The sequence below is a fragment of the Odontesthes bonariensis genome, chromosome 9 (genome assembly GCF_027942865.1).
Source record: "Odontesthes bonariensis isolate fOdoBon6 chromosome 9, fOdoBon6.hap1, whole genome shotgun sequence".
Lineage (NCBI taxonomy): Eukaryota > Metazoa > Chordata > Actinopteri > Atheriniformes > Atherinopsidae > Odontesthes > Odontesthes bonariensis.
Genome location: NC_134514.1, coordinates 10577325 through 10597098, shown reverse-complemented (window position 1 = coordinate 10597098; position 19774 = coordinate 10577325). Strand labels below are relative to the sequence as shown.

General features: G+C 39.3%; 1 protein-coding gene across 1 annotated transcript in view; it reads left to right on the top strand.

Moving 5' to 3' along the window:
* nbeab (neurobeachin b) overlaps positions 1-19774 on the top strand; it is a 184707-nt gene that overhangs the window by 151945 nt on the left and 12988 nt on the right. The window contains exons 45-48 of the mRNA XM_075473089.1: positions 9148-9297; positions 10261-10380; positions 13463-13615; positions 17152-17319. Of these exons, the coding sequence (XP_075329204.1) occupies positions 9148-9297; positions 10261-10380; positions 13463-13615; positions 17152-17319 (591 nt within the window). The remainder of the gene's footprint in view (positions 1-9147; positions 9298-10260; positions 10381-13462; positions 13616-17151; positions 17320-19774) is intronic.

The window sequence follows — 19774 nt, the reverse complement described above, 5'->3', positions numbered from 1 at the left end:
TTCAAATTAAATTTTACATAGTATGTGTAAATATAAGTCAGTAGTTTAGGCAACAGATATTTGAATGGTTGTCTGGATAAGATGAAATATGATCAACAACATCATGATCTGCTCAAAGCCAATCAATCACTCCATAAACACACACAAATGGAAATCATAAACTGTTGAGTTGCTTTGGAAGAAATTACCTGCTAAATGACTAATTGTAAAGTTTAAGTACAACTTTTTTTTCTTACTTTCCAAATTCAACCATGTAGCGGCTTAGGATACATTTTTTACAAGGTCTATGAGATGATAAGAGTGAGTCATAAACACAGTGTAAGGTGTTCTCAATGTGGCAATTCAAAAACACATCAAACTGTGCAATAACAAGAGTCCTTGCAATGCTGCTAAATCAGCAAAAGAACTCATACGCAATGTCCCTAATGGCCTGCAACCCCGATGGATATAGTTCAGCATTTTGTCTTTGACTTAGAGGGGAAAAGCAGCAGATCTCTCTACCACAAACTGTGGCCTGGTTTACTGGTTTACCACCCCCCTTCTCTCTCTCTGTCTCTCCGTCTCTCGCTCCTGCACACTGCTGTTCACTGACCTGAAAACGGTCGCATTCCTGTCTGAGCTCTCTCACTCACTTTATCGCTGCCTCATTCTGCCTTGTTTCTCTCAAAGCACCAACGTTCTGACCAAGAGCCCCGCTTTGCTGTCTCACTTCCCAACAGTTTGTATCAATTTTCAACTTTTCAAGACGTTTTGTCAAGACGTGTTTTCCGTCTCTGAAAACTCTAAAACAGTAAAGAGGCTGGAGCGTTTAAAGTTGAGCATCTTGCATTTTACTAAACCTCGACGTTCTTGGACAAGCAGCTCAGTTGTGTTTTGCCACAATCGTTTAATAAGATTATCAGCTTTACCTGTAAGGGTATCCAGGTGGGCTCAGAAAGCCATAGGTTGTGTGTGTGTATACTGCATGCATGTGTGTGCTGAGGATGGTTGATCAGGTCTGAGCCACATGCAACCCTCTTGCCCTGGGGAGACAGTTATGTATTGTAATGTATTCCAGTGACATCCTCCCATGCTGTTTACAGGACTGAGCTGCCTTCATTACCATGAGTTCACAGCCCTTGTCTCCTGACAGTTGTCCTTGGAACCCTGGGGCTCTTTCCTCCAAAAGTTCACTGCTAGTGTAGCAGAGAGGGACAGAGGCCTCCACACTTCTCCTCTCTGCTCGGTCCGCCCTTTTGTTCAATTATGTATTAAAGGTAGAAGCAGAGTCTCTGGAGATATGTTCATTGTATAGTAGGACTGAGTATGTCTTTCTAAGGAGAGTGTCCCATGCATGTGAATGTGTTCCATGTAGATGATACGTGTGTTAACTAAGTCTCGATGTCATTTAAGATTTTTATATAAAATTTTCCTCCTGTTTTTTTTAATATTAATACAAAAAAGTCATGATTTTGTAAGGAATAAAAACGCTTTCTAAATTTGCTGTATTACAGATCTCCTGGAATATATAAAACAGTTGCACAAGAAATTTGACTTAAGCATATTCTAATTTCAACAATTCTGTAGTATAGGCCAAGTAGAAACAAAAAGATATCCAAGATAAACACGCATTAGATAGTACTGTGCTCACTATTATTTTACATATTGGGCTACATATATATTTCTGTCTGTAATTGATAAAGGTTAATGCTTTTGTTCAACAGACAGTGAATAGGATGGACGTTCCCAGCATAGCATTATCCATTGGTTTGTGGACTGCAACTCTGAATCTTAAACATGTCACCCTCTTGGGGTTCTTTTTTGGCCAGAAGGAAGGCAGAAAAAAAGGAGTCTGAATGAGAGGACATTATGCGCATCCACCGGGTAACTCACCTGCCACTCAAACCACCTGCCATTCAAATGCATAATTCTAACTCTTAATATAATTCAAATTTTTATTTTCTTCAATTATAAAGAAAATAAAAGAAATCACCCCCCATACTGTTTCCATGAAGGAACAAATAAGTAATGGAGAACAAAAATGTTTTATTGTTCAAGCTGTAAACATCTTTATGTTGATGAATAACACTGGACTCACTTTTGGAGCAAACCCCAATTGGCCATTTAAGGAACTGCAGTTCTTTGCGCTTTCATTGCAACCCGAAGGTTGTTGTTCGCTCTATCCTTAGCCATACAAAGTACAACGAAATATTCTTTTTGCCTGTTAATTTTCTTTTCATTTGTATGTCATATGGAAAAATAACACAACACACGCCCCCCCACCCCCTCATAATCTATCTGTGAGTTGTAGAATCGTAAAAAAAAACACGCCATCTTTTTTTAAGATTCAGACTGAACCATCATTAATACTTGTGAGTCATTCTCAAATGATCTCACGCTAGCAGTGCACCGGTCTTTCTTTCCCACAGATCAGTCATACCTGAGACCAGCTTCTCAATTATTCGTGACTCACTGTCACTTGATTGACAGCATTGTTTGAAACTGCTCGTGGTCTAATTTGCAGAGTAATTTCCTCCCAAACCAGTACCTACAATTACCTGCTGGTTGTGTATTCAGTCAGCTGTAAACAGTATTGCGTAATGCTGTATGGTTTTGCCTTGAGGCAAAACTTCTGCATATTTGGATGCCAAAATTCATTCATGCAGTTAAGTGTTCGTTAGATTCTAATGATTATTTCTTGATGTCGTGACAAGTGGATGATAGATGGAGGGAGACTAATCTTTCTCATAGTTGTTAAATTATGTGATGGAAATAAATGTCATTGCAAAGGAAAGTGAAATGAGCAGATGTGGTTCAACATTATGCTTCCTCATATACTGGCTACAGTTTGTGACATGTGTCCAAAGTCAGATATAATTTTAAGACCAAAAAGTGACAGAAAGGCACTTCTGAACTGCCAACGACTTTATTTTCACTTTACTAAATTTAAAAAAAATGTTGCTGATATTCTGTATTTCCCCTTTCAACATGTATTAAATGAGCTGTGCAGAAACAGAAAAACCTATTTTCATCTGTGTTCCATTTTTTTCTGCAGCACAAAGCTTTGCTGCTGCAAAGCTCCCCTTCTGCTCTTTCGTTTCCATAATGGAGCAGTCTTCACCCTCACTTCTACTCCAGTCAGGCTGTTTGGAAGCACATCTGCTTTATCTTGAGTTGGAGCCACTTGATTGCATTAGACTGGAGCTCCATGCAGCCCTGCTTCTGACAAGGGAAGCAAAAATGACTGTGACTTCTCCTGACAGAGCACCACAGCAACATACTGTAATGTAATTTCTTTTGAAATATAAAATGCAATATGCATCTCTTTGGGAGGTAGCTTAGATATAACTAAACAAAGGGAGACACTCTGTACAGTCACTCACCGATAGCCACGTTCACGTTCTGCAACTTTGGTGTACAACACCAGCAGTGATCTTATTGAATCTGAAGCCAATCTAAGTTTGATCATACTTTGTTTAGTTTTGCTGATGTATTTCACTGGGTCAGGTGTTATACGAGAAATTAACTCGGATAGGAGAAAGCATGGAACTGTCTGATGCTGTTGTTTTCATGGTCTTTTATCTTTGATTAGTGTGATGCACAGTGCAGGGAAAAGGGAATAAGTGATTATTCTTTCTTGCACAGGTAATCAAAGCCAGATTTGGGCTTATCAGCAAATGGTGAGTATGACAGGACCGAAAACACCAAAGGGCCACAGAAGTGCTTATCTTGTCGTAAATAGCTTTTAAATATCTTCTCTTTTTTTTGGCTTCAAATGCGTTAATCATTCATGTATTCTTCTAATGTTTTAGCTTATTTTTTCACTGTCGAAAAACAAACATTTAGTTTTGGTGAAACGTATTTGGTTAGAAAATAAAATGTGACGTTTGCGACGTTACCATATTTTTATCCATCTGAACAGGACAGCACGTCCAGGCTATGTGGGGATATTCAGTATTTGTACTGGCTTTGTAGTAGCCTTTATATTTTATGCTTGAACTCTCCCAGAAACAACAATGCAACTGCTTCATTCTGCAAAATTTCCAAATTCCTGCAGCATAGTGCATTTTCATGGAAGAATTTTTCTCTCTCAAAGCAACACTTCCGTTCCACATGGTTTCTTTTATTTGAATGCTTTAACTCACGGCCATCATTCTATGACACATTTTACTTATTTATAATTAGGAATGGTCATGACAAGTTTCTTTCAATAACTGTAAAAGATTTTAGCTTCATACAGAAGTAATGGGATGCAAAATGAGTCGGCCCATTTCTCAGGATTTTCTATGATGCAATATTGCAATTTGTTATATGTTTATTTTTGAGAGATCACGAATCTAAATTGGGTTAACCTTGTAGAAAGGTTTCAGCTTTCTTTTGTCATCCTTCCATATACATGAAATCCTTTGATTAACGCAGTGTCACAGCTTGTTTTGGGAATCTTTAGGCACCTCACAATTTGCAATTCAATGAGCTGCAGTGCTATTAAAGGTTGACTATTGGTGCATCTTGATAGTTGTTTCTACACAGGAATTATATTTTCTACATGGTGCTCTCTAAAGAAAGTATTTGTAACAATCCATCGTTAATTTACCTCCAATATCTTTTGATTTCCCAGCATTGAAAAATGGGAAGAGAAATGTTTGCCTCCAGCGGCGTACTTTTTGTAAATTAAGAGATGAACATTGGGCATATTGTGAATAAATAAACAGGATTCTAATCAACATCTCATTCATTCATTGCTATTGTTTAGAGCAAATGAGACGCTCTCTGCCAGTCATCTGTGATAAAATGTACAGTGACGTAAGATACTGTGGAAATGTTGCACACATCTCAGGTTGGAGGTAACCTACCTGCTTTCCTGCATTAGATCATGACTTCAGTTTTGGTGTTGATGTAGTCCGTCAATAGAATTTCTCTTGGATGGGATGTTGTAACTCCAAAGTGCTCAACACATCACAGAGTTTGTAATTTGCTCTCCCCTCTCTGAGTTGGGATAAATTTTTGACATTTTTTTGTTTGCATGATCGATGACAGCAACTATAACAGAGTATTTCTTCTTTTTATTTTTAATCCTTTCCCAGCAGGAAACATGTAGTTTCTGTTGTATTTCCAAAATATTTCCAAAAACAACTTCATAGAAGTGTGTTGGATTTCTCACTCAGCCATCACACATGCTATAGACTGCCAGGGCACTTAACTACACTTCACATCCCCATATTAGTTAACATCTAGAAAATCAATTTTTTGACATTAGTGAATCAATTGAGGATCTCACGTCCTCATCTCGATGCTGCATCCGTTCCCCCAGCCCTAGTCACAGCATTTCGTGAAATACTTGCAAAATAATTTTCAGAGCCAACAAAATCTGCATGTGGAGATCAGATCGGTTGATGGTTGGAGCCACACACGCAACTATCAAGCTAAATTGCCAAGTTTGACTTCTGTCTCACTGATGTTTCAAAGTAACTTCACTTTAAAATGTCATTTTAGGATTCAGAGGGTGTTTTGTTGCTTTTTTCACGGTACAAACTACTTGGCTAAGGATAAGCATTACAATACAAATTCAAACTTAAATGGTTAAGGTTACAAAAGCATCATGGCTTGTGAAAACATATCGCATCAAAATATCCTTTTACTGGATTACTGGCTGCTGAGTCCCGCCCACTTGGCTGAACACACGAGATGTGCTCGATACATGAACCACACGTCTCACTGAAATACAATACCTCAAAGTCATGTTGGGCAGCATGAAAAAATACAAATTTGTTTTCCTAAGCACAAATATAAATATTTCTGTTTCATGACTATTTAACATTTTTCCATGAGAACGAGCTGAGCATAGCCAGTTGGCTCATGGAGGGCCTTTGTTTGTCTTTAACTTTTTGTTACTGTCTTCTTTTATTTAAGAGAATTGGGTTTCTATGATTTGCTATAGCAGCTTAAATAGTTTTTAACAGTCGTCTCCCTTTAGGTTGGCATAAAACAGCAACTTCTTTAGTAATGTGGGTGAACTGTTTTACAATGCAGTCATATAATTATGCCTGCACTTCAACTATACATTTTCTGGGAATCCCCCCTCCAAAAAAGCATTATTAGCCCTACACTACAAGTCTTATAGACAGTTTCTTATTATATTCATGCTTACACAGCTGAACAACTTGAGAAGCATTGTGAGAACATTTTCGTGTCATTTAGCAGAATTGGCAGGAAATACCTTGTCGGTTGCCATGTTTTTGGATCCCCTCCCTGTAACGTGGCACTTTAAGTTGTGTGCGTGTGGTTTGTAGTCAGGACCAATGTTTGTAGCACTAAAACAAAATTCAAATGTACTTTTTTGTTCTCAAAATGTGAAACTTATGATCATTTATATCTCTGAGATCAAAATAATCTATATCTTATGGTTTCTTGCCTGTGATAACACTTTTAAGCGCAATACTTTCACAATGTGTGCAAGCAAAACGTTTACTAATGGTGTAAATCAAAATCTCAAAATGAGGCATTTTGCACTAATGTCTATGAAGTTAATTTCCTTCTTTGCTTCTTTACACACTCTAGTGTTACCTACTGTTGTCTTTTTCTCCATTCTTCTCCCTCTGTCATAAGTATAACCTTTCTCTTCTTTTTGTACAGCTCTAAACTGCATTAGTCACACTAGACGCGGTTTTACTGAGTGTGAGACGTCTTGCGGCTTGCACCCCGATCCAGCTGGGCCAAGACGTCGCATGCAAGGCTATTATCACCCCATAAATCTATGTAGATCTCAATAAACTTCTCTTTCAGTCAATTCAATTGTGCTAACACTGATGTGGGCCGACATTAAATTTTAAGGGAGAACCCCCCCTACCCAAAAAAAAGTTTCAATTTCGTTATAAGTTCGTTGACTTAGAGCGTCAGGAATGTGCCCTGTGTCACACAGTAAAGGAAAGTTAATCTGTCATACTGAGTTTGATGCTAACTGTACATATGCAAAAACATATTGGTGTTTATATGATGTTATAAAGATGGGTATATTTTTAGGCATCAGTTGCAGAGGGCTATTACTCCATTTCTTTTTACCCTTGTGCTGCAGCTTTCAGGTAGAAAAGCTGCCATTGATTACATTACCAGTCTCCCTTCCCCCTGTGTTAATGATTCAGTGAAACTGAGTATATTAATATTGACTGCCAATATGCCTCTGAGGCTCTTATATTGGATAGGGTGATTGAAAACACAGGCAAAGCAATTTATTCACCACTAAACGTATGTTTAATGGGAGTAATTTTGTTGCCTTGAGAACACATGAAAATGAAACGGCTGCCAAAGGGCAAAAACTCAGTGATTGTGTCAGTCCAATATTGAAGTTATTACTGAGGCTATGGTTAAATTATGAACCATGCTATCCAAGGTCCTGCCTAACAATGAAATAATTGCAGGGATGGGAAATGAATATAACAATAATTTTCATTTCTTCATCATTATACCCTCTTCATGTTTCCAGCCTTGACTGTGGAGAATTTTAGGCTCTTGTATTTTTTCTGTCAACATCTTGTATCAATCATGAGAAAATATTGACAAACGAGTGTTCAGAATCTGTGTGACTCTTTAAATACATAAATGCCCTCTTTCTGACAAAAATTCTATCAATTTGCAGTTTCTGTAGTCAGAAAAACTGACTTTAATTCTGCTCTGCAGACTCTAGGTGTATATCACTGCATTGTGCAGATCCTGGTAACTTCCATCAGCACTGCCCCGGAGCGCAGAAGGGCTCTGAACACAGACGGGAGGAGCAGTACTGAGCTAACTGTTTGGTTTGGTGGGTGTGTTATGTGTAAATCAGGTCAGCCAGGGTTAATCCACATGGATTACCAGCAACATTTTGCAGGAGACGCTCATATCTCCTCCCTCCATCTCCATTGCACTATCCTGGTCACCTATGTCTCTATACTTCTTTAGATTTCAGACAGAAGACAGTGCAACAGGAGCTTTTAAGGTCCAGAAGAATAATGTGGTTTGACAGAAAAATCTTAGAGTAAAGCTCCATGGCTGCTGTGAACTCTTCACCAACCTCTGCTCAATTTCTAAAATAACTATCAGTTATGCCTAGTTTTTTTTTTATCTACTCATACTTTCTTCATACTTCACTAATACAAGTAACTGGAGGGAAGATAATTTATCTTTGCACCTAAAAAGGTTTTTACTCTCAAATCAAGGTACTATATTTTTCATTTTCTGTTGTTTTGTTTGATACATTTCCGAACATCATGTGTTCTCCCACCACATTTGTTAAGGTGGATATTTCATGACAATAATGATGTTACAGCAGTCAGTCTTGCTTATCCCGATCCAAACCCAGCGGCCCGGAAGCTAAACGGAGAACTGGAGGACCTGCGGGGGAAGACGGGGGAATCATTCTAAAAAATGACAAATGAGACAAAAACAACAGTCTAGCTCAAATGTAGTAGTTTGTTTATCTAAGGGTTTAATAATAGTGACAATTCATATGTTGTAAAATTACTCTACATTTGGGCCACAGAACAAGTTCTTATTTTACTTTTGGAAGTTTTGTTTCCTAATTTTCTGAGCCACAAGGTTCTTTTATGAAAGGTCACCGCAAGCTAAACTCTCAAAAATGCTTTCCTGCCATCAGGTTATGCATATTATGGGATTTTCAGAAGTAGCAGTGCCCCGTAATTATACGGGGTGATGAACATGTGAACTGTTTTTGTTTTCACCTTTTAACAAGCTAGATATTATAGCAGAAGCACAAAGTGAACTTTAGCACTATGAAATCTTTACTTCGTTGAACTCATTATCTGCTCCCTGATTATTCTTCTTTGGGAGTTGAAGTGGCTCTAATTTTTTATTTTCCTTTCATTGTTAATTTTTAAAAAAAAATGGGTTTTTTTATTGCTGCTGGTGTTGTTTGTTTGTTTTTAGAAGATTGTGGCCAAGGTCAGGAATTACTTACGAGTCAAAGTATAAACAGTTTAAGTTATAACACAAAAGGGCACTATTCTTATTTTTCCTTTATAAAGCATGTGACGTTGAAAGTGTACATTAAAATAACTTTGAAATTTCTTTAATGGGGCTTTGATGTGGTTTAATTAATTTATTTTAATTACACAAAAATGAATTGCTTTTTTCTCAGGACTAAACTTTTTATTTATTCATTTATTTTCATTCCAGCCTGTTGGTGCATTGAATCCTAAACGTGCAGCATTTTACGCCGAACGCTATGAGACCTGGGAGGATGACCAGACTCCACCTTGTCATTACAACTCCGACAACTCCCACTACTCCACTGCGGCCAACACCCTGCACTGGCTTGTCAGAATAGTCAGTAAAATCACTCCTTTAACCATTCTCTCTGCTATTGTTCTCACATTCCCTGAATTAGTCAAGTATGTGAATTGGAATGAAGATGCACCCAGACTAAAGACAGCTTTTCATTTTTTGTCTGCATTGGTTGATCGTCACTTGTCAGACTTGATGATGCTGTTACTTTGAGGTCTGTCGGCTTTTGCACAGGAAGCAGCTAGACATTTCAATTTGATTGGGCTGAGTTAGACCAATGGCGCTCAGAAAACACATTTCACAGGCCAGTAAACCAGCATATGTGAACTAAATAAAGAGTGGCTGGGTAATGATTTACAGGGGCTGGTGTGACAGGTTTATGTGTTTCAGGCAACCCAGTGAGCGCTGGAGACATGTCCATCAAGGTTACTGAGCACTGTCCTCATTTACTGTGGAAGAGAAGGAGTAGGCAAATGCAACTCCAGTCTGTTGCCCATAAAACCAGCCCGTATATCCCGTAGAGCTTCTTTCCGTTGCTGTCTATATGATTTTGAAGAACCTTACAAAATTGAAAAAGCTTTATGGGGAACTTTGTACTGCAACCCTCCCATCATTAGTAGAAAGGAGCTGATGAGCTCCCCTGACAATAGTTAGATTGGTCTCAGTGGGTTTGTTCCCACATTCCCTTTCTCCTCCTGGTGAGGGATCTATCCACTTCAACCAGCTGTGGTTACTATCACAGTCTTAGAAAACCCAATTTTTGCCTATTATCATTATGGCCTACTGTACTCAGGAAGAACACTAATTGATTCTCCCTCAGGCTTGGATACAATGAATGACTGATCTCTACAGAGATTTCTTAGCCTTTGACAGAGTGAAATAACAATGAATTTGTGCAGAAAATTTAGGCTATGTATATGTGTAAGTGTGTAAACCTCTTGGATTGAATTTAAAATTAAACTGTGATCTTTGACTGTGCTGATGTCTAATTTTCTTTCTCTGTAGGAGCCCTTCACCACGTTCTTCCTCGGTTCCAATAATAACAAATTTGACCACCCTGATCGCACATTCTCTGCCATCGCCCGCTCCTGGAGGAACTGTCAGAGGGACACATCTGATGTTAAGGTGAGAATCCTAACAAAAACAAGCATAGCTAATGTTGTACCCTGACACAAGCAGAACTGACATGTTTTTGTATCCTTTCTTTCTTCAACCGGCACAATGAATATGGCTGTTAGGAGTGCAGTTCTGACAGTAATGATACATATCAATTTACAGTACAATATCTCAGCATCTTTCATGCTGTGCAGAATGCATGTGAAATTTGTCATATAACCTCATTAAACCTGCAAAAATAAAGAGCTTACCGTTGATTATAAATGCCTCATCCAAATAAAATTACAAAGACCAATAATACATAGAATTACCCAATACTCATTTGAATCATTTTATGCCTGAAGCAAACTATTTCAGAGGTAGGCTGATCTTGAACAAAGTCTGCATCTGAGAGAAAAACAAAGCCCTCTCCCTGCAGAGCCACGGCGCAGAGACTGAAAACGCTGAACCCTGCTGATTTGCCTCCATTTTGCCCACTGCATAGCACGCAGCAGGGATACGCACTGACCTCAAAGTGTCATATATTTCTAGCACACCCTGCGTCGGGTAGTGTTGCCCCAGGCAATTAATAAAGCATTAATGACAAAAGCTATTTAAAATGTAGTCTTTTATGTACAGACAGGGCTTTTACTTGCCAGGATCTGGGGGAGAGCAGCCAACAACCTATGTGAGGCAAAGGTAGAACGCTGTGAGCCCGTGAAACGCCACCCTGTTAACAAATGCAGTGTACTTTTGAGTACTTGTATGTCTGCATGCATTTGTTTTTACACACACAAGTAGGCTGTTGATCTATTAGGAGAAGCATTGTCCTGTGCAGGACAACGCTGGATTGCTAGCAGTGTTTTATAATGTATTAGAAGAGGGAAAATATTGCACAATGAATTGTTTTGGTTTGTCATACTGCAACATGGGAAAACTATGTGACGATAGTAGCCCACCATTAGGCTGTTTGATGTGATGCTCCCTCAAATAATCTAATAATAACATCCTGCTTTCGAATATATTTTGATGCTTGTAATCTTGAACATATTTTGAATAGAAATATACAACTTTACCATAAACTTATCAAAGATTAGATAAAAGCATAGATTTTCATACTTGTCAACAGAGAGGAGACAAAAATGACATACACGGCCCCCAGTGGGTTACGACAGAGTTGAGTCCAGGGTTAAGGTCAGTTTTGGCTCAGACCACCAAGCAGCCCATTGGTTCTCTTATTGAAAGAGATCTTGTTTTTTACCAGGGTCTCTCTTTCATTAACCCCATCCTCCTCCAGTAATGATGACAAGTCCAAGGGAGCTTGAACCCCTGATGGGGATGACCTCCTAAAAGAGCAAGTCAAATGGAAACAACCCTGCACCAACTAAGAAACTCACCTCCTCGCCTATCCCATCATTAATGTTAATATGCCTCCATACCTTACATTTATTTCTGGGTGTACGTGTGTTAACGTTATCCTGACAGAGCTGCTCATGGGTACAGAGAAGCAGATTTTTTTTTTAATGGAAGTATTGGGCATGCATCCACACACATATAAAAACACACACACACACACACAAACTGCCACTATGTTTTCTGAAGGAATCCGGCAGCACCCTGCTGGTGACAGATTTTGACGAACATGTCGTTAAGGTGACACAGTATAAAGCAACGGAGACTTGTGTGATTGACTTGTTAGCCCATTACGATGCTGTTGCGGAATTAATGGCTGCCATGGGATGGTGGCTTGAAAACGGAGCTGGCAGTTTTAACGGCTTGGTGGTGAGTTATGGCAGGAAGTTTACAACAGAAATAGCGGGGGAAAGTGTGGCTGTGTGTATGTCTGTGTATGTGGGGGACGGAGGGAAACGAAGAGGAATGGTTTCTTGGCTCCCTTCCCTGTCGTGTGCACAGGGTGAAATGTGACCAACAGCAGACCAGTAGTATTATTGGCCTGTACCGTGTCATGCTAACTCCCTCTCTCAAAACCTCCGTGATTTATAGGTGCCTAAGAGCTCTGCACGTTATGTATCCCATAGGCTTAATAAAATTTCATAATACCACTGAAGCTGGCAAAACAAACAGCTGACAAACTGATAAGGGGAGTTAATACACTGCGGTTGCATCTTCCTTTATAATCTCAGGGTAAGAAAGGACAACTATGGTTAAGTTGTCTTGTGTCTATGCCGTCTAATGAGGACTGAATCTACATTCCTGGTGTGCATATGCCTGATTGCTCAGAGGCTAGACTCACTTATCCTATCTTAGCTGTAGAGGATAAGGGATCAAAGTGAGGACTGAAAAATTGCTGTTTTCTGAAGAATATCTTTAATGGTCATAGTTTTTGGATCGATTGTAAGGAAGTTTAGGGTAAGGCAGTTGAAAATGAATTCCATCCTTACAAGAGATTAATGATGCTTTTGATGATGATATGATGTGATTTTTAGAGTTACAGTAGCTACCAAAGAGCATTGGTTTAAGTTTATTTGTGGAGAAACAAAGCAACATGTGACTTAAAAAGCACAAAAAATGTTTGTGGTGCTGGAGTACCACAACCATAAATGTCAAATTGGTTTGGTCTGTACATTAAGTACACATGATGCGTTCTTCTGTGGTTCAAAAGAAATGGAGAAACTCCTTGGTCAATCATACGGGAGAAATTTCTTTAGAAACCGCAAAATGTAAGGAAAAATTTGCCTTGTTTCTTGTAAGGAATCACATCAGACTTTACGTTTGGGGCTCCTTTACCACACTGACTTCCCCTCCCCTGCTAGGTCCTGACCCCATCACAAGAACCCAGAGACCAGGAAGAAAAACTCAACTCAGTTCCAGTTTCATTTAACACATATAACACCTCTGCCTGGAATAACTGGACTAGCACCTCTCACCGCCATCTCATGGCCTGCTGCTCAGTTTGTTTGTGTTACCTTTCCCCCTTGAATTTTCACTTTCTCTCAGTGGGACACAGCCTTAACCTCTTTTTTTTTTTTTTTTTTTCTTTTTGTGGTTCTGTCCTTTTTTTTGCTTTGGGGTTTTGGGTGATTACACTGTGATGTCTATTGTATTAGGCATTGTGTCCTTATCAGTAGATATGAACATCTCTCTTCCGCAGGAACTGATTCCTGAGTTTTACTATCTCCCGGAGATGTTTGTCAACAGTAACGGCTACCATCTGGGAATGAGGGAGGACGGGGCCATGATTTGTGATGTGGACTTGCCGGCCTGGGCAAAGAAACCAGAAGATCTTGTTAGGATTAATAGGATGGTAAGCTTTTGGCATGTCAGATTATCACGTGGCTGTTTGAAATCCCTTGTGATACTTTTGTTATCCAAGACTGTCCAAGACTGTCCATGTATGTAGTAAGTCATTTTTTGCATAAACTATTATTTTTTTCAAGAAAATCCCTGAAATTTGTACAAAATAATATCTCTCGCAATGAGGCATTGGTTGCTCAGTAAGTACACAACCATTCACTTTTATTGTTGTTTGGAGCTTTTGCGAATCTAACAGCTATTTCTTTGTGTCTATATGAAGAAAAAGCAACAATAAATGAATGAAATCGTATAATCTAAATAGAGCAACATTACATACTGAGACATGTAAGAGTGAACATTATGTAAATGCATGAAGTTAACATGCAAATGTGAAGAAAAACAAAGTATAGTACCAGTTTGGTGTCATAGTCTTTGATTTTTATTTCCTAATAACCAGCTCTATATCTAGAATATTAACATGTACCGTCTATCTACTATCTGTTTTTATTCAAAATTGTTTTATCTTTTTCAAGATTATTTTACTCTTAGCTTTTACCCTCCTCGTGGCAGGAAATAAATCAATTCCCCCTCTGTCCCCTAACCTTCCCATACATCTGTGTCTCCTTGTCTTATTCATGAACCATCTAATAAAGCTCATCGCTCAATACTAAGACTATACCCTCTGACCCAAGCGATGTCACTGAAAGATGTGGCTGAGGGCAAGTTTGTCCTATAGTGTTACCTTCTGCAGCGTGGGGCCTCATCACTCTGGCAGTGTGCAGGCCTCCTTTCATCTGCGTTTGTGTGTGTATGTGGGCACGTTTAATAGAGACAGCCTATCAACATGTGGCTCACAACTCCCAACAGGTTTCAAGAGTAGGAGAGAGACAGCAAATGACATCGGGGCCATTTGCTACCTTCAGATAAACTCTGCTCTCCCTTTAATCTGGAATCACTTAGTGCAGAAACCCGACAGCTCTCCTTCTATACTAAACTTAATGAATGTGAGCCGAAAAAAATTTCACACAAAAGCTACATGATAAATAGCCATTGTATATGTCTACAACAATACTGATACATTTTGAACTCACAGGCATATATATACTGAACAGGAGCTGCCCTCAAAAAAATTCAAATTGTTAAAGCTTGAAAGAAGTCTGTTGTTGGAGACTTAGAAATTAAGCAAAAGTTAACCTTTCTAAAACTTGATACTCCGTACCCAGTATTTCTGCACCACGATGTCTGTGTATTGGACAGAACTTGCGTATATTTTCCCAGCCTGGCAACTAGCATTACTTTCCATTAACCTTGTAGAATGGAAAAAAGAAAAATGCTCAGTGATATGCCACTTTTTTAATTGGTGTAATGGGCAGCTTCCTTCCTAAAACCAAAGCATCTTCTGTAATACTACTGGGACGAAACAATGTATCCTGAGGTTAAGGGGCATGGTGTTTTTAGACTTGAGGTAGAAGGAGGCTGTGGGAACACTCTTGACCTTTTCAGCTGCAGTGACAGAGCTAGGCTGGTCTTATGTAGGTGACCTTTCCCCATACTCTACCCACACTGCTTGCTTGAGCTCTATCAGGTTTGTACACCAGCAGAGTTTGGGTGCGAAATGGGAGAAGCAAGGAATTGTTACAGGCATGTCTGCATATCCAAAAGAAAAAGCAAGGATGACTGAAAAAAAAAAGTTATTATAGTGAATATGTGCGATGTTGCCTTGCATTGTTAGATTCACATTGTTTCTATGAATCTGGAAAATCATAGTCCTCTGCCTCCATTTTTTGTTTCCTTCCTTTGTTCTCTTTCCTAGCTACCCCACACTCTTACTACCTCTTTTATTTAATCTCTGTCACTGAATCTCTCTACCACCCCCTTTCTCTCACTCGTTTTTCCCTTCCTCCTTTTCTTTTTCCCTCCCTCCCCACTCATCCTCCCACTTCCCATCTTTGCATGTGCCACTTTCAATTGTCGTGATGTGCCCTGTGGCAAACTCTGCCTCTGTGTGCTTGAACAGGCTTTGTTGGTAATGGCTGTTATGCCTGACGTGAGGGGAGGAGAATAAATTTCTCTCGCAAAGCTTCACCTCGGCATGCATGGGCATTATTTTGTACCATATTCTGAAACAATACGTTAGCCCTCACTGCATGGCTTCCGTAGGTACTGTATATTTATAATTATTATAGGTCTCGGATCTTATCCTTAATCTTTCACTAACCCTCCCACAAGAAACCCAGTCTCTTTTTTTTTTTCAGTCTAGCAAGTAATTTATCAATTTTCCTTCTGCAGACAGTTTTGCAGTAAATTGGATTCTGTTAGCATTGAACCAGTTTCTTTGTCTCCATACAAAGATGGCATTTTAAGGGGACAGATGGATATAATAGAAGGCGTAACCTGAGTTAGCTGATAAAATTGATAGGCAGGGATCTGTCCAATTGTTTCTCCAGTGATTTTTATGTCCAATAAAAAGACTTGAGGTATGATATTTTACTGAATGTAGGTTATTTTTGTCTCGACACAGTACAACATCTGCAAAGGGGCGAATGAAGCTGTGATTATGATTGCTGCATTGGTCAATGTGCAAGAAAACTGTGATGTCAACATAGTGCCATGAGACTGGTTTAATACTGACGCAATCCCTGACACTTGAAATTGTGGTGAGTCAGTCATGAGTCAGGCATTTTGTTTGGAAATGCAAATCTAAAGGGGTTTTTGTGTGATTATTAGATCTCATGCTAGCATGGATGGAAAAAAAACAGCCGTTTAATGATAAGAATTTTACAGTAAAAATATATAAGAAATAATATGAAATTGCTTATTGAATTAGTTATCAAAAAGGGATCACATAGAGTAGCTTAAATGTGTAAGATCTGGTTAAAGACACAACTAATAGATTACTTGGTTTTGAAGGACTTTTGCGCTTTATCATCAAGAGGCCCACACCAACTACAAACAATCCAAACAACCACAGCGTCAACACAACCACAAAGATATGCCAAATTATCACAATTACATAAGGCGATGATAATTAGACATAAAAACAACCAAAACCAGATAGAACAACCCCAAAAGTTGCAAAAAACACTCAAAACACCACAAAGAGATGTACAGTAGCCATCAAGACACTAAACGACAACCAAGAGACTCTGAGCTACTATGAAGGGAGTCAAAATGACAACATGGACAGCAAAAGTTGGCTAGGGGGGCATTTGGGGGGGGGGGGTCTTATTCATAGCTTTGACTGAGAGGATGCCCCCAGTCACTGACTTTGAAAATCCTTGGTCTATACAATTGCATTGACTATATACAGCCAAGCTACATATTTCAGTAGGTTGGAGGTTGTCGCCTGAATATATTCACTTTAGCACCCATTGGATTATTTGATGTTTGACCGGGATGTTATGTTCTGGTAGGTCATGTATGTAAGCTGTGTTTTGTTTTGTTCACTGTTGTGTTTAAGTTAAATTTGTATTGTGTCTTTTGGTTCAAGTGGTGTGGGTTGCTGGTGTGCCTCTCACCTCTAATTGCCCTGTGCTCCTCTGACAGGCCCTGGAAAGCGAGTTTGTGTCATGTCAGCTGCATCAGTGGATTGACCTTATTTTTGGCTACAAGCAGCGAGGCCCAGAGGCAGTGCGTGCCCTCAACGTCTTTCACTACCTGACTTATGAGGGCTCCGTCAACCTGGACAGTGTCTCTGACCCTTTGCTCAGAGAGGTAAAACTTTCAGAAACACACAAACATATTGCCATGGCAACCAAGCCCTCTTTTCTCTTATTCACCAGAAGTACAACTTCCTCGTCAGTAGGGATGGGAATTGATAAGATTTTTACGATTCCAATTCCATTTTCGATTCTGCTTAATGATTCGGTTCTTTATCGGTTCCCTTATCGATTCTCATTTGGAGAAAAAGGACAACAAACCGGTCGATTAGCATCAACTTTGTTTAGTTTAGAAGTAACACGAGTCATGACCTCACCAACCCAACAACAGTGAGGTCCACATTGGTCAATCATGGCCTGGATAATTTAACTCTTCCCTGCTCTGGTGAAAGGAGAAGCTGGAGGTAGACGTGAACTGGGGGTAGTACCACCAGCCTCTGGCTCCGAGCCAGTCAGGCTCTGTCTCTCATGATTTCTTCTAAATGTAATACATGAGAAGGCATTCATTTAACCTTAACCGTTACTAATAGTAGGTTTTACAATGAGGCAAATGGCGCAAACATGATAGGCAGTGTTTGTTAGTTAGTTAGTTACCTGCAGTGTTAGCCGAGGACATGCTAACGTTGCTGCTGCTGGGTTCAAATTCACCAACGTTAATCCGGAGCGGATCGAAAACATGACATTCATTCATAGTTATTGCATGTTGGTAGTATTTCCTCCCTTTGGTGAAATATTCACTTTGCAAGTTGCCCTGTTGTCGTCTTTTTTAGGGAAGTGTAATCAAACTTTCGAGCGTTTGAACCGCTTGTGCGCCATGTTTATTGTTGGCTGCTGGCTGCACTGGACTCGCCACGCAATGTTGCGTGGTGACGTCATTCGCGCCCACTGGAATCGATAAGGGAATCGTTTGCAAAATTGCCAAACGATTTCAAGGAATTGAAACACTGGGAACCGGTTCTCAACAAGAACCGGTTTTCGATTCCCATCCCTACCTGTCAGCCAGTTAATGTGTCATGCAAATTTAAACTCTGAGAGAATCTAGCAGAGCTGCTCACTCATTTTGTTTGCTCTGAGATTAGCATCATTCTGTCATGACATGAGATGATCATTTTATACCTTAGATAAGTTTTCTTTAATATCATTCCACATTCTTCTTAGATCTTCATACCATTATGATTCTGTGTACCTTTTTTGTCTTGAATATACAAAATGTTCTTTCCCTAAAACAGATCAATAAATCAGACTGTGCTCTGAACAGTCACCAAAGGTCACTCAGTCAATAGATGAGGGAGACAATCCTCTTGTTTTTAACAAATTAATTGAATAACTATTGGCTCAATGGTACTACTCCTGAGTAGCATAATTGCAAGGGGAAAGGGGGACCAGAGACTGCAGCAGCTGGTACGCATTGTGGCACTTTCTAGTGTGAGCTCATCTTTCCCTGTGATGTTCACCATCTGCTGTTTCCAAAACAAGTCATTTATATACTGTCACTTCCAGGGGTGCCTTTATTTATCAAGTGACCACTATGCAAATCATCTGCAGAAGATTTGGCTGATCTTATTACCAAACAATATTGTGAAAGGTTTGATTTTCATTTCATTCAAGAATTTTTTTTAGATGAGTCCTTGCTTATTTTTGCGTCAGATTGAAAGTTTTTTAGCCGTCTTCCATCCTGACTGTTGTTACCCAGAAAGTAGACAGTGCTGTTTATGAGTGGCACATTAGGAAGTCTGCTATTCAGAGTCCCTAATTGTACCCAGTTGATGTAGCCACTATTGTGAAATTTGAATGTATTTGTACAGGAGAAAGAAATAGGGTCAGCTAATTGCAACTGATGCTATGTTGATATGATGAGCACTAATTAAGACAAGTTTTCACACCCACAATTATTTTTCTCATTCCTGATGGATTCTTTTTTACCTTTTCACATAAAATCTAACCTTGTATCTTTGAACTCAATATTGGGAACTTTCCCATATATGTGTATTGACAACAAGAGTGATATCTAAATATCTTTAATATAGATTTTGATCTTTTCCAAAGTATTTATTTGAGTCAGACTGTTGCCTGTACCGTCTATGACAACTTTCAGAAAATTTTGGAGATAGTAAGAGCAGTATCAGGTTTCTATCTCACACAAACCAGCCTATGCTTTGCCTGGATGAGTCAATGAGGTGTAGCATGGAAATTGGCCCAGTGACTGTCTCAATAAGATTGATATTTGGTGATTGGCTCTGGGCTATTGATTCATTCTGGGCCTGACAGGTGAAACTGCTGACCTGGTATTAGTCATAACAGTTAAGGAATTTGAAATGTCAAGAAATTAGAGGTTATGAGAGATAATTTCCTCTTGCATGTCAGATGAAAATGATGACATGTTCTGACATGCTGCCAGGCCTCTGGTCTGTGGTGGAGGAGAAAGTGACAGCTCTACTGGGCTCACTGCCGGAACAGAAGTCCTTCGCAGTGACGCCTCTCCTGACAGCCTTCTCTTATGGAAAAACATG